This window comes from Strix uralensis, chromosome 9, assembly GCF_047716275.1.
Source record: "Strix uralensis isolate ZFMK-TIS-50842 chromosome 9, bStrUra1, whole genome shotgun sequence".
Lineage (NCBI taxonomy): Eukaryota > Metazoa > Chordata > Aves > Strigiformes > Strigidae > Strix > Strix uralensis.
The window spans coordinates 29234838-29260014 of record NC_133980.1 but is presented as its reverse complement, the minus strand read 5'-3'; the positions used below and the strand labels follow the sequence as shown (position 1 = coordinate 29260014).

At 47.5% G+C, this 25177-nt stretch overlaps 2 protein-coding genes across 6 annotated transcripts; one reads left to right on the top strand and one right to left on the bottom strand.

The window, feature by feature from the left end:
- Positions 1 to 507: 507 nt before the first annotated feature.
- DNAJB11 (DnaJ heat shock protein family (Hsp40) member B11) lies at positions 508 to 14710 on the bottom strand. Its single transcript, XM_074877990.1, has 10 exons — positions 14521 to 14710; positions 14221 to 14377; positions 10568 to 10665; positions 9313 to 9445; positions 8222 to 8364; positions 7603 to 7685; positions 6948 to 7005; positions 6242 to 6353; positions 5686 to 5845; positions 508 to 1429 (listed from the first exon to the last, which is right to left on the bottom strand). Exons 1-10 carry the CDS (start codon positions 14586 to 14588, stop codon positions 1365 to 1367), a joined length of 1077 nt encoding a protein of 358 aa, XP_074734091.1. The 5' UTR covers positions 14589 to 14710; the 3' UTR covers positions 508 to 1364.
- Positions 14711 to 15039: 329 nt separating this feature from the next.
- On the top strand, positions 15040 to 25177 carry TBCCD1 (TBCC domain containing 1). Of its 5 annotated transcripts, none has more exons than XR_012630042.1 (7): positions 15040 to 15469; positions 15551 to 15700; positions 17450 to 17816; positions 18786 to 18972; positions 19123 to 19576; positions 23891 to 24054; positions 24637 to 25177. XR_012630042.1 is itself a non-coding variant. In XM_074877986.1 (7 exons), exons 1-6 carry the CDS (start codon positions 15131 to 15133, stop codon positions 24018 to 24020), a joined length of 1671 nt encoding a protein of 556 aa, XP_074734087.1. In that variant the 5' UTR covers positions 15041 to 15130; the 3' UTR covers positions 24021 to 24054; positions 24637 to 25177. The 5 variants fall into 5 exon arrangements, 3 of the variants coding, with proteins under 3 accessions (XP_074734090.1, XP_074734088.1, XP_074734087.1); XR_012630043.1 differs by lacking the exon at positions 24637 to 25177 and adding an exon at positions 20016 to 20160 and having other exon boundaries at positions 23891 to 24011; XM_074877986.1 differs by having other exon boundaries at positions 15041 to 15469; positions 19123 to 19620.

Genomic DNA, 25177 nt, shown 5'->3' with positions numbered 1-25177 from the left:
AATCTCCTGCTGCTGCTCCCCAGCAAACATTTCTGTGTAGAAAAAACAGATCCCATCCACTTCCCAGGCCGAGGATGAGGTGTAAGGCAGCAGCTGTAAGGATCCCACTTTATTAGCCCCTAAGAGCCCAGAAGGAAGGAGCAGAATGTCCTACACAAATAACTGACTAATTTCTCTTGCTGCCTACGTCCCTGTCAGTGAAGCACAAGTCTGACACAGGCACCTCTGAGGAATTGTTTAGCTACCACTCCTGAAGAACACGTGGAGATGAGTCTCTGATGGGGATACTTAAAGCAGCTGGGTCTTCGGAGACCAGAGCACAGGTACCTCCCTGCCACATTACCAGGCCCTCAGTTCAAACAAAGCAGCTGCAGAGCTTTTGCTGGTATTTGCAGCTGTGGTTTTACCCTTTACAGCAGCTCACATCACTGAAGGGACCATTCCTTGTTAGACCAACTACTTGCAGCTGTCCCAGGGCAAGGGCTGCTGAAATACATAACCAGGCAGTTTTTGCCATTCCAACTCACAACACCTTTATTTCTGTGCTGTTAGCTTCACCCGTCCTCACAGAGGACAGAGTGCAGGAGGTAAGTGAACTCTTCCAGACAAGTTGTTGGTTACATTTAGGGGCAATGAGGAAGAACCAAGGCCACAAGGAACCATTCCTATTATTTTCCAAAATCCCACCATGAAAGTCTGCGGAGTCTTTGTTAAGCTGTTGTGACTTCAAATTTAAAACCAAGCATTAACTTTTGGGACAAGAGGATTACCTGGTAGTTAAAGAGAGTCCACAGGAGCCTTAAGAGTCACTATTCCCCTGCTTTTCCACCATACGTGGGGACCATAAAGGCTCTCCTGCCAGTCCACTCCCAACAGCACCTGTACTCCAGCCCCAGAAAAACAGACTCTGGGCTCAGAGGGGAAGGGGAGGATGGCCTGGGAATAAAAAAACCCCCAAACAACAGAAACTTGGAAGAGACTGACACAAAGGACATAAAAAGCAGGAGAAGCTATGAAAATATGTTGAGATGGTCAAGAAAAGTCACATCAAAATATATTTAAAAACCAGAAATTCCAATCTGCATGGAATTTAAGACGCCTTCCCCCACCTTTTTTTTTTTTCCTGCTCAAGGAGTCTTTGTTGTTCCAGGACGTGGAACGTAATAGGCAGCACCAGTTATGTCCTGAAAAGGGTAGTATTTCCCCCAACTCGTCTGAGCACTTCCACCATTTACAAAGAAAAAAATTATATATACCTCAACAATTGCCCCACCCTCCCTCTTTTCCATTCTACAGTGGGCAGGAGAAAAGACTGCAAACAAATCTGACTTTTCATTTTCAGTTAAGTCCAATTTTTCCACACATCAATATCCCTGCAATCCATTGTACACCTTCTGCACGGATCCTTGTTTCAACAGCTGTTTGAGACCTGTAAGAGAAAGGAAAGCGTTACTGCACAGCACAAACAGGAGGGGGACTCTGCATTTGCTGTTCCTGCTGCATTTACACATCTGGCTCGCAGGTCCCGTGGCACCAGCTTTTCAAGGCTGAGCCCACATATCTGAATAATGCAAACCCTGGTACTCTAAGAGCATCAGGAAAAAAAAAAAAAAAAAAAAAAAAAAAAAGGAAAAATCCCCCCAAACCCAGTGGTGTGACATCTTTACTCCTGCTCCTTCAGCAATCCTACAAGGAGAAACAGGACTGAGGTTAGTGATGCTGTAAGTGCTTTCATGCACTCCTGGGATCACACAAGGCCTGTGGTTCCAAGGAGAAAGCCTCCTCTGCTAGAAACTCAAAGCCCAGCACACCACCTCAGGATCCTCACAGCTCCATAACGGATAAAGTTGACACTCAGGGATCCTTTGTTGTTGGAAGCTGACAACAATTTTGGCATCTTAAGTACAAACGGAACAACAAACTGCTTGCTGAGTATTTCCAGAGTCTAATTCCTCTAACTCATGTGCCCAGGCTTTCTCTACAGCTCAAGAGAAATCTGCTAGCAGCAAGTTTGGGAGGGTTATGCTTGAGCCCTTTTGGACTTGGCAGCTGCAGAAACCCACATGAGTAATTAGAAAGCAGAAGTTTTCACACTGGTATGTGGTGCCTGGGGACACTACTGACCACTAGAAGTAGTCCCTGAAGGCAAAAAGAGAAGTAAACTTGTTATCTGTGGGCTTAAGTATCTGAAGGCCTGAAAATACCAAGCTTTTTTTGAAACTCACTGTTTCCCAAAGGACTCTAGATGACTTTTCAAATACCATCTTCCCCACCCCTGAAAGCCCATTCATAAAACATTTCAAAGAACTGACTGCTCTGAAGTCCTGTCGGTATCAAATTCTTACCAGAACAGAATAAGAGAAGAGTGAGTCAGCCCTTAAAACCATAATAGCTCATCTACTGGGATCAGCACGTTCAGGGCAAGACTGGCAGGTCTTCACTGCTACTTAAAAGGGCAAGTCCACACAAAACAGAGGAAGCGGACGGGCAAGAATAGATGTGTCACACTTTTTCCAGAGATAATCAGAGGGGACTCCCTCTTTTAAAGTCAGCCTGGTCACACACTGCCCGGACTCCCACTGCCCTGGCCATGGGGCCCCTCAGGGCATGGCAGTATCTCTGCTCTGACCAGCACCAGAAACCACTGAGCCTGAGGAGGAGCTGTCAGGACCCAAAACAGAGAGGAAAACTTCCCATGCCATGGGTAACTTTCAAATAATAAAAATTAAGCTAAACCAATATAATTTTGCTGTTGGATATCTCCAAAACAGCATCAGTCTTGCAACAAAGCACACAAGCAGCTGGCTTGCACCTCAGCATGACAGAAGACAGGATCACAGCCCTGCCTCAGATCAGCTTGCTCTGCTGCTCCACTGAAGCCGGAGTCACGGTGTCATACTGTACGTGTTGGTACAACAGGTCACATTAGGCTACCAAGAAAATAACACTGTAGTTGTTAACTTTAAGTGAGGTAACAGGCATGGTAAGGGAGGATCAGTAATTAAATCAACCAATTTACTTGTACAGAAAGACCCCCCCAACCTTTCAGGCACTCAAGACCTTTTTCACAAAATCCAGATAAAAGAGATTATGTCTCCCTATAAACCTTGTCCTGCTTGTCTACTTTTAAATCATTCTGGCTACAAGTAACTACTGTCCTTCAAGAGCAGTGTCACAGTAGCTCTGTTAAAATACTGGAAAACTGTCCTAGAAGTAGTACCTGGAACTGAGATGGCTCTCTGCCAGGCAAGAAATATTCATGCTTCTTGCTCGCTGGCCAGCGAATCCTGAACTCTTTTCTACATTCAGAAATATCCTCAACAGCAAAGTGAGCCCCTATACAGGAGCTGCTAATTGTTAAGGATCAGTCATTTTCCAGGGGAGTGCAAGGCAAGTTCACTTCCCCTCCACAGCCAAAGGAGGCCCAGAGACACTTCCTGGCTGATGGGCAAGAGGATGTGCCTCCTGGACGTGTAGTTCTTTGAAAGGAAGGATATAGCTGGAGAAAGGTGTGCTCCAGTAACCCTGAAAAAAGTGGGATTTGCACCATTCCTGTACCTTGTTTCCTGCTAGCTACCTCTAGGCAGCTGCCTGCTGGCCTGGATATCCTCATTAGTGCACAGGATATTTCAACGCATATCTGATGTTCAATAAGGAATTCCAGCCAGGAATCCTGACATTTGGTGTTACTGCACCTCAGGCATTTTTTACTAGGGCCAACTCTGAGATTTTTCTGATGCCACCAACAGGTGACAGGTTACAACACAACCTGGGCCACTTTGCTGTCTGCTGTTGGTCTCTGAGCACTTCAGAACTAAAGTATGGGATCCAAAGCTCCAAAACAGACAATAAACAAGTGTCACGAGAGACAAATGAGAGATATATCGAAGAGAAAGTCATCTCCGATCAACAGGCAATAAATTCCCTGATGTCACACTGGCAGGAAAGCAGGCATATTATTTCTCTGACTAAAGCTTAGACTGACCAGAGCGGTGCTCTCGGAGTCAGAGTATTTTCTGACTGCCCCAGGAGCTGCACGTCTAGTTATGAGATAAGAAATCAGGACCACTGCCAGCAATAAGAAAAAAGGGATGTTTTGAATTCTGAAGCCTACAGTCTTCCTTTGAATGTGTACACTGAACTGCTGCCACATAACATGAATAGACCTATTCCCTCATAAAATCACTGGATATTTGGAGATACTCTAGCACACAGAAGTGCATCTGCCTGCCTACCCAGTCACCTTCCCCTGGGAAGCGTGGAATTGCTTTAGGAGGGAGTGGAACACCCAAAGGCCCCATGCCTGAACATGCTCATGCCAGTACCATCACCAATCTGTTCCCAGGATATCTGTAAAGGCACGCAAGCAATTTTGACAAAGACAAAGGCTTCTGTTGCTGCTCCTCGCCTGGTCTCTTCTAAACTGTCAAGAGCAACAGCTGGAATAACCTCACATCTGTTCAAGAGGTGCTGTCGCCTTACGAAGCTTCAAGAAGGGCAGCAGAGCCTGGAATGAGACTTCACACCGATGCAGTCGCTGTGCTCCACAGCCCTCACGGGGCACGGACACTTGTGACAAGCAGGAAAGCACAGGGGTCAAAGCACAAACCAGACACACTCAGAGCAGAGCCCTCACAGCCCAAAGAGCTGCAGAGAGCCACAGAACAGTCAACCCTGGAGCTGCAGCTACCAACCGGGCTCCAAGTGGCAGCCAGCAGTGTGGCCAACACAGCAGGAAGAGCCCTAGGGCTGAGGAAAAGCCCACCCAGGCCCTGGCTTCCCTCTACAAACTCAAAGGGTCCAGGAAAGCCACACATTTGCCTCATTCTACCAGGACAGCTGCCAGGATCTACTAAAACGGTGCCTTCAGAAGAAGAAAATACGATAGCCCTGACCAGCAGGAAGAAGTTCTGGGAGGTGAGGGTTTTTTAAAGAGCTGCACTGGTACATGCCAGGAACTTCTCTACCCCGTAGCAGTGGATGGGGCCCTTGATGCCTACTCTGATGCCCCATGCAAAGCAGCAGAACCTACTGCAGAGGCTGCTGAAGCAAAGAATAATTTCTGGCTAGGAGTATTGTATTTACCCTCCTGTCAACTTTAGGATTTCTACATGGTTCATCAAGTTTCCATTGGAGCAGATCTCTTCTACAAGATATCTGCATTGCACCCTTCTTCCCCATATGGCCACAAAGCACTTAGGGTAGAAGGAGATGTGGGGAGAAACAATCCTTCTCTTGATGCTGCATGACACACTCTACCCTTGATAGTAGAGGGATTTTCACAAGTCTTGTCTCCAAGAAAGTAGAAGCAGGGGCTGGAAAACCACTTGTGATCCCATTCCAGCAGAGGCAGAGCAGACAGAGGCTAAGCCCAGTAAGTCTTTCAGCTCAGACAGATGGCCAGCTACAAAACAAAGCACCTGCAAACTTGCCAAGTGCTACATCCCAGCAGTGGCACATCCCAACCTAATCTGGTTCCCTACAACTGAAGCTCACTTGCTTCAAAGGGAAACGGAAGTTAAGAGAGTTGGCTGATGCCCTGTGATTATGTTGTACAAAGGGCACAGGGAAAGGAGAGGCCCTCCTGACCGCTACAGGCCACTGGTTCAGTTGTGCCAGTTTCTTATCAGCTTTAGCGAGAGGTCTGTGCAGCCCGCTGCCATGACAGAGCTTCACCACACGCACCTTCCCGCTGTTCATTTGTCAGTTGCTCTTTGGGGAACTCCACATCAAATGTTATTATTAGTGAGCCTTTGATATTATTGTTATCAAAATTTGGAAGACCTTCTCCTTTCTTCCACAGTTTGGCCCCAGGTTTCGTAATTTTATCGCGAGCAACATGAACCTAGAGACAAAAGAAATTTCAGAACATTACTAGTATGTACCCCAATGCCCTTTCCAACCCACTGAAAAGCTTCAACTGATATTGATTCATTGCCAAAGTCAGTGATATTCAAGAGGTCCAAGCAGTATTACTGCCAGGACACAGGCCAGAACAAACACCCCCCCCATGACAGCACACACAGTAACTGCTGTGACAGCCTGGAACCGAGACCCATGCTGTGCACCCCTTGTACAGAGCCCGTTTTGGCTCCATGGGAACTGGTCTGAAAGGCTCTAGTAGAGGAGATACTGTATACAACCACCAGCTGCAGACACCCAGAGCAAGCCAAGCCCCAGCACAGGAGACCTGCAGTTAAATTTTGTTTACACACAGCAAGAAGACAAACTACTGCCTCACCTTGTGCCCATCCAAGTGGGCGATATCCATTTCAAAGCCTGTAAGTGCCTCGACCAGCGAGATTGTCACGTTTGTGTACAAGTCATCTCCTCTTCTTTCAAAGACTGGGTGCCTGTGGAAGTAAAAGACATTGGAACTTTTCTCCTTCCCCATAGGGGAAATGGGTCCTTTAGCTTCCTCCCCTCTATTTACGAATTTAGAGAATTCACAAATCAGAGAGGAAGTGAAGAATGAATGAACTTTAGCTTCGTTTTCCTGTGTAAGGTACGTACTACTAAACCTTTCTATTTCTAGGGCAATGAGTGGTGAGGCGTGTCAAGAAGTTGTGACTCATGCAACAATCTTCTTAGTAGTGCATTTCCTTATGATAGGGAGATAGTATGCTTATGGAAAAAGGAGATATTTCATGTGATTCACACAGGACCTACTAACGCGTGCCAGAATTTGAGCCACATAAAATAAAAGTGGAATTATCGCAGCGTCTTAAGTGGTGAATCCACCTACTCCAGCATCATCAGGGTTGAACATCCTGCACTGCTGTGTACCAGATCCCTGGCTGCATCAACTCTGCTGAAGGGCAAGTTACATGCTAGCCAAGCAGGCAACGCTGGCCAGAAAATTGCTTGCCAGCTTCCTTTTCAGTAACCAGAAAGAGCTGGTCTAACCAGGCCAGCTTAAGAGCTTTTTTACTTAAGAACTTACTTACTTAAGAACTTTTATTCGGAAGCGCAAATCACCTGGCTCCCCATCCACATGGGGTTCACCTGTGAAAAAGAAAAGTTCTGTTTAAAGGAGCTAGTTAGTAAAAACCTGAAGAAACAAGCAGCATATTAAACACAAAAGAGATGTGCAGCTCACATGTTAAAGTAAAAACCAACTAGCTGATCTTCACATGACTAAAACCCTGCTTACACATATCTGTTATTTAATAGTCTAGGACTTTCTGAGTATTGCCTCAATGAGCTCATACCTCTCCACTGTTCTGAAAGACTTGCCTGCATATTAATGATGTCCTTTACTTGTTGAAGGACTTCATCTCCTTGGGCAGAGGGGATTCCCTCACATACTCAAGCCTGGAACTGATGCTCCTGCTCCAAAGTAATCTGAAACATCAGATTTAGAGCTTTTTTTTTGTGTGTGCGCCCCCAGTACCAGCAAAGGGAGTGGAACTCAAGAGTTATCTAGACTTAGCAAAGAGTATGCTCCTGGATATCAGCAGCATTCAGAGGACACAGCACTTAAAACCACCTGTGCTGATCCAAATCAGGGCTTGGATACCATCACTACCATAAAGAGCAGCCCTGCATCACAGAAAAGCAGCAAGTCAAAGCTGAGCAGCAGGGCAGTGCCCAGAGACGTACCTTCACCAATGAAGGGATACTCCATACCATCCCTCACACCTGGCTCTATCTCCACTTCTAGTGTCCGCTCCTCATTCACAAGCCTGCAAAGGGGAAGAGCAAGCAAGCACTAAGTTTTCACCAGCAGGTGCTACCACCTACTGTTGAGTTACTGGGATAATGAGAACACCCACACAAATTAGCACGTACTTTCTCCTTGCTCACACCTCAAACAGGAGGGCAAGCGCTGCCTTTCTTGTGTGCTGATACTCATCTAATAAAGAAGGCAAAGTTAAGCTCCTAAATGCACTGTCAGCATCTGGATACGTGACTACAACGCAGTATTCCATGTCCAGCTCTTCCCAGATGGAAACTGGGGGCTTGCCTGACTCCGTTTATTCAGATTTACTTGTGGAACTTCCAGTATGAATGATTGTTAAAGGAATAAGAGGGTGAAAGAGCAAATCGGGGAGCTCTACATCTAATAGAGCTGGCTGTCTCTACTGTAAGAATAAAGGCTGGCTCCTTGGAAATAAGATTCCAAATTCCTCAGGTCGTACCGGTAGCACAGGCGCTTCCCTCCACCTAGTGGCAGGTTTTGAATAAACATCCATATAGCAGTAAAGAGCACGAAACTCACTTGACGTTTGGACATTCATCACAAACAACTTCTTGAGTCATCTGGAAACGTCCAGGTCCCAGCTGGGTGGTCCTCATCTCCTGTCGGCAATTGCATTTCCGTTTGCCAGGCGCCTGTCTTGCCACTGGCTTGTTCCTGACAACCTGCACGGAAGCAGAAGATACCATGATACCAGCACGCAGGCCAGCACTCCTGGGTCTCCACGAGAGTCTGGATTTCTCAAACAGCCTGAACATAATTTGGTTTTGTGTGCTGCCTCCACAGTAGCTCCAAACAGCCTCAGCAAAACATTCTGACAGGAGTTTTCACCTTGCATCTCTTGCTGATCACACATTAAATACCTGAAAAACTCTCCCCGACACCACTCTCACCATTTCCTTTCTTTTTCCTGCAAACCTTTCAAAACAGGAAAGGTAATGCTAGGATGAAACACCTCACACTTCGGTTATGATAGCTTCCTTGTCCCACACAACGGGCAAAATTATTTGGAGTTCCTCATTTACCCAGACACTCACCACACAAACTCAATCAACGCAAATTCTAGCATGCAGAATAGCAGGGATTGTCAGCACCAGAAATGTAGCTTGCTTAAAAAACCCCCCATAATTAAAGGCCACCATAAATTTGCCAATTATGTAATCCTGAAATTTGCAGCAACATGTTTGGCCTACGAAAAAATCCTCAACATGGTTTGGCAAGAATTGAAAAATGAATTTGAGGCTTATAAATGGGCCTTCAATACCACTAAGTTCTAGGGAGAGACGACTTACAACTTTTCCAAGTGGGCTACTGCAATAAAAAAAAGCTACAGCTAGTCACCAACAGCCAATAAATAAATTATGATCACAAGAAGCATCCCTTTATAGAGAAATTGCCAGATGGCAAAGATGAATAAATATATTATTTCTTCAGTTAACTCCTAGCAAATAGCATCACAACATCCTCCACTGTTACTGCCAGATACTGAGAAAAAGAGCATCTATTTCAGTTCTATTCTTTGGGAGAAGGTATTGTTCTGAGCAGTGGCCAGGCCAGGCATCTCAAACCTGAGAACACACTGGAGAGACCAACAGGCAAGCAGTTAAACTTACCTCTACAAAGTTTCCTGAATACACCTCCTCCAGTGTAACCTCCAGGTCCACGATGATGTCACTTCCCCGGGGAATGTTCCTGTCTTGTTGGCGAGGGTTACCTCCAAACATGAATCCAAAGTCCCCGAAGAAGCTGGAGTGAAGCACATCAATTAGTTCAGGAAGGAATTCCGATCAAATGAGGCTTTGATGGAGAGAGTCACCCGAGGCAGCAGCAACATGCTGCTTGGTAAATGCTTCTAGTCCCCTAGGGAACCACCTCCTCACAGTACCAAAGCACCATAGTAAATCCAGATACCTCTTCTTGCTCCTCCAGGACACAAGCTAATGCCTTCAAACAAAGTGGTCACTTTGAAAGAGTTTTCTGTACTAAAGAAATCAAGTTTTGGAGTGGGAGTTGAATGCCAACTCCTCAAAATCTGACCGCCACCTAAGGGAATTCTCTGTACTGCACTGCTGCTCAGCCAGCATCACCACCACAAGGTGCAAACTGAGTGATGCTCCGTCTCTGCCACTGCAAGTCAGTGCTAGTAGATTGGTTTTCAGTAATTTGAGGACAAGGGGGATGACAAAAAGCTTCCCAGCAAGTCTGCATATTTTTCCTCAAAGCAGACCAGCAGATGGTGTGAATTCTCATCCAGAAGGTTTACACGAGATGAGCAACCTCAGGAATTGTTAGTAAATAGTTAGCAAATCTGTGCTTCGCAGAACCAAAGGGGCCTTAAACAGAAAATCAGGTTCTGCCTGAGCAACATGCAAGTGCCTTCAGATTTTACTGATCCAAATTCTACAGTGGCTCTGAAGTGTAGTGTCAGTCACTACAGCATTACTTTGCAAAAGAAAAATGACCCCTGAAGCGCAGACATGATCTATGACAACAGGTCAAACATCAGTCACATACCAGATAACACAAGCAAGTTTGTACATGTTTAATGCAGCTGCAGCATCTTACAGATCATGCACGTTAGTGATGCAGCTTGTCAAGCGAGCAAGAGCAGCCCGTATGGGAAGACACCACTGACTCCTACTCACTGCTCTTAAACCAAGGACTGATGCAAGACGGACAACTGAAAACAGGCACATGGGATATCCACTGTAAATGTATGTCTCCAAATTATCAACTGTCACTTCAGATCAGTCCCTCTGGACTGGGTAAAAGACCTCAACATACAATTTGCTCACGTCAAGCGTCTGCATGAGCATCACAAAAATCAGAGCACCAACTGCAGAATAGCCTGAAGTGGTAAAATCTTACTGTGAGAAGATGTCTCCATGGGAGCTCTGGTGCCCATCCTTCAATCCCTCCTCACCATACGCATCGTACTGCTTCCTCTTCTCCTCATCTGACAGCACCTGGCAAAGGGATGTGAGCAGACAAGACATTCACCCACAGCCTAGCTGAGTTATTTAAACAAGGCTCCAAGAGAAAGCTCATCAGGACTCTTCACTGAGGGACAAACAGCAATGCTTTACGTTACAGAAACACTGGCTAGAACTTGCTTGCTGCACTGGACTAGAAAAGTTAAATATTTATCAGTTAAACCCATAAAAAGTACAGTTAGCTTATTAAACCAGCCAAAGCCACACAGGAAAATATAAACAATACTGAGTTTATATTAAGGATTAAAAAACAAATCTGGAGGAATGATTCAAATCAGTTCCTACAAAGCAGGACACACTGGGGGGGGGGGTGGGTGGAAATCACATACCACCACCCATTTCTCAGTTTGTTCTTCAACTACACAGAATGTTTATTTCTCTGGCTACTATTTCATAGCAATTAGCAGTGATGGCAAGTTTGGCTACCAAGCTGAACCTGCCAAATACGGTAACTCTGCACCAGTTTGAACGCTGGCCCTCATTCCTAATAGCAGCAAAAGTTAGAAGTAACTTCAGTACTGAGGCAGAAAAACACATCCCAACACACATGACTTTCAAGACTGTAAAGCTTCAATTTTAATTCCTAAGTATTGATCTTTGCTCTTTCCTCCCCCAGAGGCCCAGAAGTTTCCAGTCACGTTTAGTCTTCCTTCCCCTTCCTCCCCCTGTTGATCACCTTTGGGAAGGTTGAAATTGCCAGGTTAGCTTTCACACTGCTAGAGAGGTGGAAACAGGTGGAGAAGCTGGCTAAATGATGAAAAACAGCCTGAAATTGCAACCAATGATAAATGCTAGCAATGGGGGAAAAACCCAACAGTGTCTTTACTAGATTAATCTAGTAGGTAAGAGCTTAATTCTCCCTTTGCCGCTTCAGATTTTGCATTAAAACACATATTTCCTAGAACTGGGATAAGCTTTCCATTCTGTGATCTGTTGGTGTCAGAGGAAAATTCTTCTGGTAAATTACTGTGCAGTACTGACTACACCACGAGTAATAAAAAAAAAGGAATGAAGAACACAAAATATTTGCCTTTCCATTAATTTTCATCCTTTCTGCAGGCTGTTGGAGAACACAACTCCAAGAACACAATTTCAAGTACTGTGCAGAGACTTTGTGATTGTTACATCAGGTTGCCTCAAAAGCAAAGCAACTATAAGCTTAGAAAAACCCCCATGGAAACTTCATCACCAAACCATCCTGAGACTAATGACTATGCACAGAGGAGTCTCAGCTTGCTCACATGGGATCTGCCTCCTTTCTAACTGAATCAACTGCATTCAGACCACACAGCTGCAGGGTGGAAATCACTTAGGCTGTGAAAATGAAGGAGAGAGTAGCTTAATTAACCTATTTTCCCCACAATTTTTTTGGAAGACTTTACTATAGTCAGCTAGCCAAACCCTGAGCAGTGGTACTACTAACAGAGGCTGTTGCTTTATAGCAAAAAGCATCGTGGTTTAGGTTATAAGGGAAAAATAATTATAGCTCCATTTTGCCCAAAACAATCAAATCAGCACACTGCATCTCATAGCTAGTTTAGCAGAAGGATCTGGAAGCTTACTGGCTAAACAAAAAGAAAGACTGTGTAGGACATCAAAATGCTACTTCTTCCAAACCTATTTTAAAAACTCTATATGCCAATACTGGATTTCAATATCCTGATGCATCTCTCTTCAGCAAGAAGCACGTGAATGAAGACTTTGAAGGGAGGTTTCCTCGTTTAGTTTAATTTTCACCAGCACCCAGCAAAAGCACGTTGCATTCATGTTGTCTGTGTTAGCACTAGAACTCCACACTTGGTGTTGAACAAGGACACTGCTGTGCTTCAATAACACCCTGGTGAGGGGGAGGCAGACTCAGTCACTGCTCACAAAAGTTAACATTCAGCTATTCCTGCCACTACATCCCCTGCTGATTTGATTTTACAACCATTTTCTCCACAGTGTTTTTAATAGAAAGAGTACTCTCAATTGTTACTATGGCAAAGACTTAAATAAACTGGGACTCGGTGAAGAGGTAGAGAAATGCTTCCCATGCATAAAGCACTGTCAAATGTGACAAGATCCCAACTGACAGAAACAGCACCAAGCTCACAGCTTTGAAGTAAACTGCATGCATCAATCTTCAGATGCTGCAAATGACAGGTAACAAATACGTTCTTCTAGAAAAAAATTCTTTATGTTCACTGATCTCCCTGTGATAGTTCACCCAATTTATTTAAGAATTGCTAAGTCTGAACTAAAAAGAGGTCCCAGCTCTGATACAAAAATAAAGTTAATGCATTCCCCTTTGCTCAGAAAAAAACACATTCAAGCTGTTTCACTTCCTCATATATTTGCATATCTGAAGAGCAGAGGAGCATCAGGGATGGAAGCAGGAGCCACGTTACAGCTGCGGGCTGAGCAGCACCACCAGACTGCAGTGGGAACACAAACCCTCTCCTTCTGAAGCTCGACTCCTCAAAGAGGACACAAACCTCCCACCCAAACAGCCCACCAGTGCAGGCAAGCTCCTGGTGGCTGCTACAAATTCTTGCTGGTCACCTCAGGGGCCCTCTGCTCCATGGGGGATGGCAGGAGCAGATGGAAACCAACAGTGACAGAAGGGAAACAAAAAGGACAGAGAACATGCAAGAAACAGCTCCTATCACCCTGCCTAAATTGCGTTAACACGTATGTAAGTGGCAGAGAAAGTAGGCTTTGACTTAAAACACTTGGCTAATGAAATAATCTATATGTGATTTATCTAATGCACCGTGCTATTAGTAGCCGGTATCATTTGTATGTTACTATATTATCATGGAAACAACAGGAATCCTCACACGTATGTGACCCACAATTATTTTTCCCACCTTAGTGTCTTCTAAAAGGCAAACCGACCACCTTTCATCTCCTATCAGCTCAGCCTTACTCACATCCAGGCCTCATACAAACACTTGTTCTTGTACCAATGCTTATAGCTGATGCAACTATTTCTTTCTCAAAGAACTATTAATAAATACCACATAACTTTAAACTTGCTGTTTTCACTTTCTTCTGGCTAAGCGAGCTAAGGTCTTTTATTGTCCTCTGACAGAAGCAGCTCTCTAATCAACCTGGTAGCCTTGCTACCTTTGTTTTTTATTTGATAGAATGTCTGAATTTCAATACAGTAATAGGGGGAGGATGAATTGCACCTGCACCTTACAGAAAAGCCTTTACATTTCCTAGAAGCCCTCCTTTCTCATCGCCCTGAACGCTACAGGATGAAGCCTCACGAGACTCCCGGTTGGCCAAGCTCATTTTCATGCCCCTGGCATGTTTTACCACGAACCCCGTCCACCCTTCACAGCCTGGGAAGTGCCAGGAGGACTTAACGTTCTCCGAGTTCCTTACAACACGGTGCACAACTTCGCCCCTCTCCTTCCCCAACAGCTCCCCCAGGCCCTGCTACGCCCTGCCCTACGCCGCAGGGAGCAGTACCGCTCAGCAGCGTCCACGGAAGGGCGCGGGGCAGCGGGGGGGGGAACCCGCTGCCGCCGGCCTCACCTCGTAGGCAGCCCCCAGGTCCTGGAACTTCTCCTGAGCCCGAGGGTCGTCGGGGTTCCTGTCGGGATGGAGCTGCAGCGCCAGTTTCCGGTAGGCCTTCTTGATGTCCTTGATGGAGGCGCCGCGGGACACCCCCAGGATCTTGTAGAAGTCCCTCCTGCCGGGGGTGGGGGGGAAAGAGAGAAGGGAAGGTGAGCGGGGCCCCGTCAGCGCCGCGCAGGCGCGGGGGAGCGGCGGGGCAGGCCCAGCGCTGAGGCCGGCGGTCACAGGCCCGGCGGCGGCGCGGCCCGGCGCACTCACCCGGCGGCGGCCTCCCCGCAGAGGCAGAGCAGCAGCAGGCAGAGGCGGCCGAGCCAGCCGGGGGCCATGGCGCAGCGGCCGGGGCTGCCCGGGGGGTGGTGGAGGGTGGCGGGGAGCGGCGCTCTCCAGGCGGGTCCGCAGCGCCGCAGCCGCCCGCCCCGGCCCCGCCACCATTAGACGCGAAGCGGAGCCCGGCGGCGACCGCCGGCCAATGGGAGCGCGACGCGGCCCCGCGCGCTGCGTGCCGCCGGCCTATCGGCTGCGCACACTTCACCGCCGCCTCGGCGCCGCTGGCCAATCGTCTGCCAGGACGTCGGCGCTGAGCCCGCCGGACCAATTAGGGCTCAGGGCGTCACGCCGCGCCCTGCCCTATCGCTGCTCCAGGCCGCCCAGCAGCACGAGTTCTCCCGGCAGCAGCCAGTCAGAGCGCGCGTCGCTTATTCCCGCCTCCGCGCTGGTTCGAGCAGCCAATCGAAACCGGCTCCTCGGGGAGGGGGCGGACCCGCCGGAGTCCTCCACGGTGTGAGAGAAGGGCCCTCTCGTTGGTCCGCGGGGCTGCCGCTCTGTGCGGCGCCTTGGTGGGCACCGGAAGCGGGCAGCCGCGGTCGCCATGGAGGCGGCGGCCCCGGTGCGGCTGTGGGTGAAGACGGAGCCGTTCCTGGTGGGGGTCCTGCCCGTCCCGCCGCCCGCCCGCCTCGGTCCCCACTGCCTGCGGAAGATGGCGGCCTACGTCCGGGCGCGGGCGGCCGAGGGCTGCTTCCCGCGGCTGTCGTGGCCCCGCTGGCGGCACATCGCCTGCGGGAAGCTGCAGCTGGGCCGCGGCCTGGCCTGGCTCTACTTCGAGCTCTTCCACAGCCTCCTCCGGCGGGACCCGGCGCGCCGCCTCGAGTGGGCCGAGGCCGAGGCGGCCTGCGCCAGCGCCGACGAGCTGGAGCGGGAGCGGAGCAAGGCAGGAGCCCCATCCCGAGCCGGGCGGGCGTGGGGGGAGCCCAGCCCATCCTAACGCCTCTTTTTCTCCCCTCTTGGCTAGCTGTCGGTAGACACCCTGCAGTTCCTGCTGTTCCTGTACGTCCAACAGGTGAACAAGGTTTCTCTGCGAAGGTCTCTGATCGGGGAGGAGTGGCCCAGCCCCAGGACCAAGTCTCCCAGCCTGACTGGAAAATCTGCCAGCGAGAATAAGGTATTTGTGGCTGTAGGGTTCTTGTGTGGCCATGTGGGAAACAGCAAAGACCTGCCTTGAGGTGGATCAAAAAGTGGCTGGTTTGTTCCTGGGAGGGTGTAACCTGGCCTGTGGTAAAGTCTAAGCTACAGTCAAATTGGAGATATTTTGCTCAATAGTAAATGAAACAAAGTTGGTGTATTCTCTGCAGTTTTACCAGCAAAAGTTGTCTATGGGAATTTCCTAGAGTCTGAGACCAACTGTGCAAGTTCTTTCAGTGTCTTGGCAATTCTTTTAAGAAGCAGCTGCCTCTTTGATTTTCATATTAGTCAAACGGGAAGCTTATGTTGAGGCTGCTTTCTCATGATCCTCTGTAGAGTATTAGGATTCCAGGGTGGTCCTTAGCATTAAGTTATATTTCAGAGAGGGCAGTTGGTCAGCTGTAGATCAACCGTGTGGAAATGCTAATGTTTCCTTTTAAAATACTATCAAGTATTTTGAAAGGAGAGAAATGAGTCGGATGTATCAGGTGCAGCTTGTGGGCAGTGCTGTATTTGGGAGTGAATTACAGATTGGCAATGTCATTATAAAGGCCAGCTGCAAACCTCAGGGGATTTCTGTCATGACTGTGGTGCTGTGAGCTCTGTGAGCTAGCGAAATGTAGCTTGGGACAAGCTGAACTAATTAAAACCAGGAACTGGGTAACTTTATACTGAAAGATTTGAACAAATGAAAAAAGAAATGAGAGGAACTGACACAGGGCTGTGACTTGGGTGGTTGTGGAGCACCCAGTGTTATTTAAAAGCCGATGTTTTCTTTTAACTGTAGCCATTACGTAAAACTCTGGACAGGAAGGAGGTGTGTCTTGGCTGCCATTGTACCCCTCCCAAGGGTTTTGGTCCCGATGGGATTGGGTCTGTCTCCACTGGTGTTACTTTTCTCTATGCAATTGGGTGAGATTCCCCCAGCTTCAGCGATGCCTGACGTGAACTGTGCCCCCCGTTGAAATGGTGCAGCGAGGCTTGTCCGGTGCGGGAGGGTATCTGGGACAGCGCAGGGATCTCCAGCTGCTGGACACGATGCGCGCAGATGCTTGCTAAGCCCTTTTGGCTACAGCCCTCACGGATGATGAGGACAACATGTAATCACAGCTGTGTGTTGCTTGTTCTGCTCTTCACACGCCAGCAAAACTTGTCTTTATTAAGGTCTGCCATAATTCTAGTCTTGCGCTTTTTTTTTTTGGTCTGGAGCCCTTTAGAATTTGAACTAACGATTCTTTCAAAGGTTGTTTGGTTTATTGGCCCGCTTGCTGTGAAGAAATGACCCTCTGCTTTTTGCCCCGCAGTGCCTTGGAAGGCGGCACTGAATCATATCTGAAGGTCTGGAACAGAGGCAGCGATTTTCCAATAGAGCGGTTGCAAGACCTTGACTGTCAGTTATTGATTTGTTTCCTACCTTCCATTGCCAGTAACAGCTGCCTGAATTTGTGTGGGAAGGACTGTAGGAGAGTCTGTTTCTGCTTTCTAGAATGAAATATTTGGTACTTGGAGTGAGAATAAAATCCTTTTTTATTTTTGGGGAGAGGTTTCAAGACAGTAATGTTTGGAAAGAGCAGAACAGCAGAAGCAGTGAGCAGGAGATATCACTACATTTGACTTTCTTTCCCTCTTTTAGAATGAGTGTAGGCAAAGATGCATTGTACAATGTCAGTGGAGCTTGTGAGCTCTGTGAGAACTCACCTCCTTCTTCTGTGTTTTTCTGCCTGCCAAGAACTGGAACGATCAGGACCACCGTGCCTTTGTGCAGAGCCACCTCTCGGATATGCTGGAACTGCTGTTGGAGCCGGAGCAGCTCACTGCCTCCTCCCATCCCACACACAGAAGCTTGGTGTCCTACGAAGCTGTCTGTGCCCTCAGCTTTCTTATTGAAGGGACTGTGAACAAATCCAGGACAGTCTGTCCTCTGCACGAGCTTGCCCTCTGGCAGCCCTGTCACGGACAGAACGGCTACTCAAAGGTCTCCAGAGCCTTCTCTTTCCCCAAGCTAGAGAGCTGGCTGCGGTCTTGCATGACAACAAACCCTTTCGGAATGACTGCCTGCCTCAAGTCTGGGAAGAAACTTGCGTGGGCACAGCAAGGTAGTTATAGGCCTTGCCTTTATTTTTAGAAATAACTTCTCAGTCTCAGCTCCCCTAGGTGACCAGGGATCTGGCAGTGCTGTGGAGGCTTGCCTCCTTTTCCTCTTACTGTCAGTGGAAGTGGGGAAAGTGACAGCTTGGAGGTGAGTCTGGGTGATTAGAGGGTGCTGTGTGACACCTGTGTGTATTTTCCTGGTCCTTGAATCACTTTTGTGAGCAAACATTAATGACTTTATTGTCAAAGGCCCCTCTGAGTGAGGTCAGGACTACTACTACCCTTGTTATTCAAGTACAGCTGAGCACAGAGAATAGATGATGTGATGTGTTTGTAGCAAAGCTGAGAACTGCTCTGGGTTTCCTTGTCTTGAATCTCTCGCCTGCGGGGACATGGCAGTGGAGCCAAGGCACCTTCTACCTTAGGAGAAAAAAATTTAGATTAATGTTTTGTTTCTCTGCACAGCTGTAAGAGCGGCGGCACGTTAGGTAGTACAGTGAGGTTACACAAGGATTGTACTGTAGAGGGAGCATTTCGCTGTCTTAAAATGTACAGTTCCTGCTTTCAACATAAAGCTTGCCCTGAGGATCTTTGTGCCAAGCTAAGTCTTGTGTTCGGGAACAGACTTCTGTAAGTGGAGATGCCTCAGTCAGGGTTGTCTGTAGCTTGTGGAAGGCTTTGGCTGCCCCTGAATACTTTTGAAGTGTTTTTGATCTTTTAATGTGCCCTGACTTCTGGAGCTCTTCTGACTGCTACGTACTGCTGACCTGCCTAGGCACTGGTGGATGGTGTGACTGGTGCATGAAGTGATGCAGTCTGATGGTACCATCCTTGAAGTTTTGGGCTGATTATTTTCTTGAGGGATTGCTGAGTGATGTGGACAGTGAACCATCATGTCTACGTAGGAATCGCCTATAGCCTTTTTGTGCTTTTTTTTTTCAATTTTAAATGCATTGGTGAACTTTATTTTGCAGTTGAAGGAACAACCAGGAGAGCAAAGATTGCCTGCAATAGTCGTGTGGCGCCTGAGGTGTTCCCCATGGTGATAATGAGCCAGGTGTACAAGCAGACGCTGGCCAAGAGCTCGGACACCCTGGTGGGGGCTCACGTAAGAATTCATCGCTGCAATGAGTCCTTCATTTATCTCCTCTCTCCTCTCCGGTGAGTTTTTGTTCTCCTGGGACACAGCTAGATGTCTTTTCAGCAGGTTTGTTCAAGCGGTAAATTCTTGTTAGATGGACTAAGCAGTGAAAAAGTCCTGGTTTTGCTCTTTCCTGCTCACTCTGTCCTCACTGTCTTGTTCTTTTGCAGATCTGTGACCATTGAGAAGTGTCGGAATAGCACTTTTGTCCTTGGCCCGGTGCAGGCCTCTGTTCACGTCCACAGCTGTGACAACGTCAAGGTCATTGTGGTTTGCCATTGTTTGTCCCTTTCTTCCACTGCTGGCTGCACTTTTTACATTCTCACACCTACCCAGCCTCTCATCCTCTCGGGGAACGAAGCAGTCAGCTTTGCCCCTTTCCACACCCATTATCCGATGCTGGAAGACCACATGGCTCAGGTGGGCTTGGCCACTCTGCCAAACTACTGGGACAGCCCCATGCTGGTGTGCAAGGAGAGCAGTGACACGAGTGTCTTCCGCCTCCTGCCGCCCTTGGACTTCTACACCTTTGTGATTCCTTTCGAGATGGAAGGAGACACCACGGAGACGCCGGGTGGGCTTCCCCACGCCTATCAGAAGGCGCTGAGTCAGCGAGAGCGGAAGGTACAGATCTGGCAGAAAACTGTGAAGGAGGCAGGCCTGACCAAGTGAGTGCTGTATCCGACCAGGAGCCTGTGAGCTGCGTTGCAGCTCAGCTCAGACACACCAACAGAAGACTCATTTGATGTGGTTCAACACAAATGTTTTAATAATGGGTTGTTTTGCATGAGCCATGTGTTGCATGCCATTTCCAGAGCATTAGTAATTAGCAATCTTGGGATCCTGGTCTTTGGTATTATTATAACAAGAAGAATAATGCTCGCAGTCCTAACTCTGAAGGAGGTACTTTGTCATGACTGCATTTTCCTAGCTTGTGAGACTCAAGGAAGAGCATGTTTAGATACTGTTGAGGGCTGAGGTGAGGGCTCCACCCTGGCAGTAAGAGTTTACGACTTAACTCATGCTGGCTACTGTCCCTCTGCTGTCTCTGTTCTGCTTCCAGTGTCGTGTGCTGCCGTGGGTGAGATTTGGGTGCGTACCCTGAACAGGTCAACTAATTATTGGCCTGCAGCTGATTGGTGGTCACTCTTAGCCCAACCTTTACACTGAGATTGAAGCTTTAAATTACTGTCCCATCTGTTGTTGAGGTGAGCTAAGAATGTGCATGTGGTCCGTTACAGTGGATCACCTCGTGGACAGTAGCTTTTAAAGTCCTCTTTATCAGATCGCATTGAATCCTCTGCCCAGCTTTTACTGTACTAGCTAGGCCTGTCCTAGCCCAGCTCATGTACTGGTGCACGTCTGTTTGCTTTCTCAGCACCTGTTGTGGAGTTCTGAAAAAGTTCAGCTTGCTTCCTTTGTCAGTGTGCTTTCTTCTGCAGCCAGACAGATTGGGCAAGGGTACAAATCTCTGCTTACTTCAGTTTAGCTGCTTTTATTGTTTTGTGAACTGTTTTGATGCAGTGACCTGAAGGACTCAGCTTCCTTTGCAAATATAGAATGGGGATAGAAACCCAGATATTCAATTGTAAAGACTTGAAGAGATGAAAACAAGTTTTGTTCCCTAAGCTGTACTTAAGCTGTATAGATTTTTTTCTGTTCTGTGCTTAGTCGAAGACTTGTAACGGGCATGTAACTGGGTGCTGATAAGCAGTGATCTTGGAGGGGTTTAACCTGTGGGGAACACAGAATATGAAAACCTGCTCTCTGGTCAAACTGTCAACACTTACCATCATACCAGGCTGAGGATTTCTAGTCCATTTGATCGTTCATTGTTTCAGAGGAGTTCCCTCCACTTCCCTTGTTCCTTCCTGAAATCCAGGTGCCTCAGTGCTGAGTGTGGAGCGTGCAGTTTGAAAGAGCTCTAGACTGGGAGAGAGAAAGGATTCTGGGGCAGGATTTTCCTACAGGTGGAGGGTGGCTGAGCAGTAGTGACCGAGTAGTAGTGACAGAGGTGTAAAAACATTCAAAACTCTTGGCCCTGAGTCTTCAAGGGCAGCAGAGAGTTGTGAAGTTAAATTGTTATAAGCAAAGTTACAACTTTGGCCATTGTGTTAGTCATCCGTTGTGTCTATCAGCCTCATCTAAGGTTCTTCCCCCTCCAGCCATTGTCCTCCCAGGGCTGCTGCTTCTCACGCCAGGGTTTTGTGAAGGTGTCTGGCCTGTCAAAACCTTACTGTTAAAGAAATGTGAGGTAATAAGGATGATGTGCTTAGATTTAACATCCTCCACAGCGGTCACAGGAGGCAAGAGCTCACTACTGGAGTGGCTTATTTCATAAAAGGGGGAAAACTGTGCCAAGTTTAGAAGCTTGCTGAAAAGAAACTGGGCAGCTGACTGTAAAATGTCTCTGTCTCTTGCAGTCAGGGAAACAACTAGGGAGACAACTAGGAAGCTTAGAGCAAACAGGATATCAGACTTGTAGAAAGAAAAAAGCTGCCATGCTTGAACGGGGAGGTGAAAGAGAATGTTAAGAAAAAGAAGACATCTTTCAAGTAGTTGAAGTTGTCTGAATGAGGAAAGTGGGGCAAAAAAAGAATGTAAATCCTGCCAGGCTGAAAGTAAAACCCCCATAAGACAGGACCAGTAAGACAGCTTGAGGAACAACTTGCAAAAGCATAAAATCCTGTTTATTCATTTTCTGAGCATATCAGACAGAAAGTCTTTCAGGGTCAGTAGCAGATCAAGGTATATAAAAAGCACTTGTAGAAGATAAAACCATGAGGAAAGAAAGAAGTGACTGCCTTTGTGTTCACGTTCACTGGGAGGAATTTAGGTTAGTTTCTGTCCTAGAACCCTGCTTTCTGGGGAATGTCTCAAATGGAAGCAATAGTACAAAAAAGAGTCTTTGACTGAAAAAAAGGGTCTGGGTACACTGAGCCTCTCTGAAGCTGAGTGGCACAAAAATGAAAAGGGCTGGTTTGCTGCTTTTCCCAGTACAGGATGGGATCAGCACATCAGATTAGGAAAGGGTTCAAAGCAAAACCACATAAAATCTCCACAGGATATCAAAAATGTTCATGTTTTACGTGGGTTCAGAAAGGAGTTATGTAAGCTCATAGGAAAAAAACACTCCAGCAGGAGCTACTCAACACCCATGCCACCTTTGGCTTAAGAAATTCTGGAGCTGAGCTGATCCCAGATGACTGGGATGCTCTTCTGGAGAAATACTGCCATGAGCCTGTGCTGCTCTTGGGCATCTGGCTGGTGCCAGACAGCGCCTGAGCTAAGTGGTACACCCTGTTATTGCTGGTCTTAGCAAAAACACCCCAAAAGTTATTTAGCAGTAATGGGAGTTGTTTGAGGAGTGGTGGTGCAATTTTTCCTCATCTCCATCCTCTCTCAGATGCTGTCAGAACAGAATTTTGTGTCTTTAGTGCTTGAACCCTGGTTACTAATATTTTTCTCCCTTTTCAGACAGTTTTTAATCTGTGCTCTAAGAGTAAAGCAGGGGCAGCCCACAGGGTTGCTGTGCTAGTTTGATGGGGAAGTTTGCATGACTTCTCTAACTTGACCAAGTTCTGCCTTTGGGGTTCATTGTAGTCATATTCACTTGGTAAAAACCTTCTCCTCCTGGTACAGACAGTTGGAACCAAGCCCAGCTCTTAGCTGATATATATAGAGGCTTGTTTTGGTAGTGAAGGTGAGGTTAGAAGTATATGAGCTACTGATGTCATCTGCCTGGACTTGTGCAAAGCATTTGACACTGTCCCTCATGACATCCTTGTCTCTAAATTGGAGAGACATGGATGTGATGGTGGGTAAGGAATTAGCTGGATGGTCGCACTCAAAGAGCTGTGGTCAACAGCTCGATGTCCAATGGAGAGCAGTGACGAGTGGTGTCCTCAGGGGTCGGTGTTGGGACTGGCGCTGTTTAACATCTTTGTGGGTCACATGGACAGTGGGATCGAGGCACCTTCAGCAAGTTTTCTGACAACACCAACACCAAGCTGTGTGGTGTGGCTGACACACTGGAGGGAAGGGACGTGCCATCCAGAGGGACCTCGACAGGCTGGAGAGGTGGGCCTGTGCAAACCTCATGGAGTTCAACAAGGCCAAGTGCAAGGTCCTGCCCATGGGTCGGGGCAATCCCAAGCACAAATCCAGGCTGGGCGAGGAGTGGATGGAGAGCAGCCCTGCGGAGAAGGACTTGGGGGTATTAGTGGATGGAAAACTGACTGTGAGCCAGCAATGTGTGCTCACAGCCCAGAAAGCCAACCGTGTCCTGGGCTGCATCCAGAGCGGTGTGGGCAGCAGGGCGAGGGGGGGGATTCTCCCCCTCTGCTCCGCTCTCATGAGACCCCCCCCTGCAGTGCTGGGTCCAGCTCTGGGGGCACCAACATCAGAAGGACACGGACCTGCTCAAGTGGGTCCAGAGGAGGCCACGAAGATGATCAGGGGCTGGAGCACCTCCCCTGTGAGGACAGGCTGAGAGAGTTGGGGGTGTTCAGCTGGAGAAGAGAAGGCTCCGGGGAGACCTTATAGCAGCCTCCCAGTACTTAAAGGGGCTACAGGAAAGAGGGGAGGGACTCTTGATCAGGGATTGTGGGGATAGGACGAGGGGTAAGTTTTAAACTGAAAGAGGGCAGATTTAGACTAGGTATAAGGAAGAAGTTCTCTACTGTGGGGGTGGTGAGGCCCTGGCACAGGTTGCCCAGAGAAGCTGTGGCTGCCCCCTCCCTGGAAGGGTTCAAGGCCAGGTTGGACGGGGCTTTTGGCAACCTGGGCTAGTGGAAGGTGTCCCTGCCCATGGCAGGGGATTGGGACTGGACGGTCTTTAAGGTCCCTTTTGACCCAAACCATTCTATGATTCTGTGATAATACTATAAATAAATGTGACCTTTACATACTTCCCTGCTGGTTTTCTTTTGGTTTCAGGGATCAGAGGAAACAGTTCCAGATACTGGTAGAAAACAAATTCTATGAATGGCTGGTTCAGACAGGGAACCGTCAGCAGCTGGATAGCCTCGTTCCTCCCGCAGCAGGCTCCAAGCAGGCAGCAGGATAGCATCATGTTCCTGTACAGCAAAAAGAAAGGAAGGGTGAGTAGAGGGCCTGTTTCTCTTGGTTCTTCTCTGTCTAGAAGAATTGCCCCATGTTTGTGTGCACAGCCTAGGCAGAGGTGGAGGTAGTAGGAGGCTGTTCAGTGGACATTCTCCCATTTGGTTTTAGTTCTTATTTTGCAGACAAAACCTGTTTTCAGTTTGAATCTGTTCCCAGTGTACTCAGCACCTCTCTTGTTCTCTGCAGGTGTTCTGATTTGTTGGGGACATATGTGTGCCTCTGTAAAGGCAGATAGGCATATTGTACATAATCTGATGTAAAAACTTAGTTTAATAGCTGCTCTTTCAAAGAGACTGTGTGTATTAATGTCTGTACTTACCTGTCTCACTTTTTGCTTAAGAGAATTGAGTGAGATTTCAAATAATTCTTGCTTTGTAGTGTCTTTCTCTTCCCAAGTAGAAGTGGTTTAGGAGCCAGAGACAAGCCCTTATCATGCTTTTCTGCCATTGCTTGTTTCAGACCATTAGAAAGTTGTTTTTTTTTTCCTTTTCTTTAGTCTTTGAGTTGCTTTTTCTTTGCTAGCGTTGGGAGTAAAATTTGCTCCTCTTGTTTTGTTACAGAGTTCTGGGAACAGGCAGCGATACATGAAAACAGTTCTCATTAAGACTCTGCGGCCATCCTGACTCAAGGCACTTGATGTGGATCTGATGCCCAGCCTTGGTGTGGATTGGACTGTCTGCCTGGCGTAGGATTTTTTTATCACTACCGCTTTCCCAGGAATGTGTTGTAACTGTTCTGTTGGTAACTGAGAAAGTGCGTGTCGCTAGAGGATGATGAAGTATGCCTTGTTGCAGATCCTTTAGCGGGGAGGCTGTCATCATGGTTAGTGTCCGTGGTGAGCAAGTGCCCAGCAATGAGCCCTTCCTGGTGCAGAGCTGGGCACAGGCCCCTGCCCATCGCCTGCATCTTCATGGTACGAGCCAGCTGCACTGTTTTTATAAATGTGAAAAAGAAATGTTTGATTTTTTTAACGAATGAAATTCAATGGATTTTTTTTTTTTATATGAAGATAGCACTTAAACAATGTGATTTCATGGAATTAACTTTCTTACATGTTTGCATTGTTTTGACGAATGTCAATAAAACAGAGTTCTCAGATAA

What these genes read in the sequence shown, in the direction of transcription:
- DNAJB11 (XM_074877990.1), bottom strand. Translation starts at nt 14,588, where the DNA reads ATGGCCCCCGGCTGGCTCGGCCGCCTCTGCCTGCTGCTGCTCTGCCTC. An exon ending in ACCTGGGGGCTGCCTACGAG is followed by an intron (nt 10,666 to 14,220) that starts GTGAGGCCGGCG and finishes TCCCTTTGCCAG; the next exon opens with GTGCTGTCAGATGAGGAGAA. An exon ending in GATGAATGTCCAAACGTCAA is followed by an intron (nt 7,686 to 8,221) that starts GTGAGTTTCGTG and finishes TCCCCTTTGCAG; the next exon opens with GCTTGTGAATGAGGAGCGGA.
- TBCCD1 (XM_074877986.1), top strand. Translation starts at nt 15,131, where the DNA reads ATGGAGGCGGCGGCCCCGGTGCGGCTGTGGGTGAAGACGGAGCCGTTC. An exon ending in TGGAGCGGGAGCGGAGCAAG is followed by an intron (nt 15,470 to 15,550) that starts GCAGGAGCCCCA and finishes CCTCTTGGCTAG; the next exon opens with CTGTCGGTAGACACCCTGCA. An exon ending in TATCTCCTCTCTCCTCTCCG is followed by an intron (nt 18,973 to 19,122) that starts GTGAGTTTTTGT and finishes GTTCTTTTGCAG; the next exon opens with ATCTGTGACCATTGAGAAGT.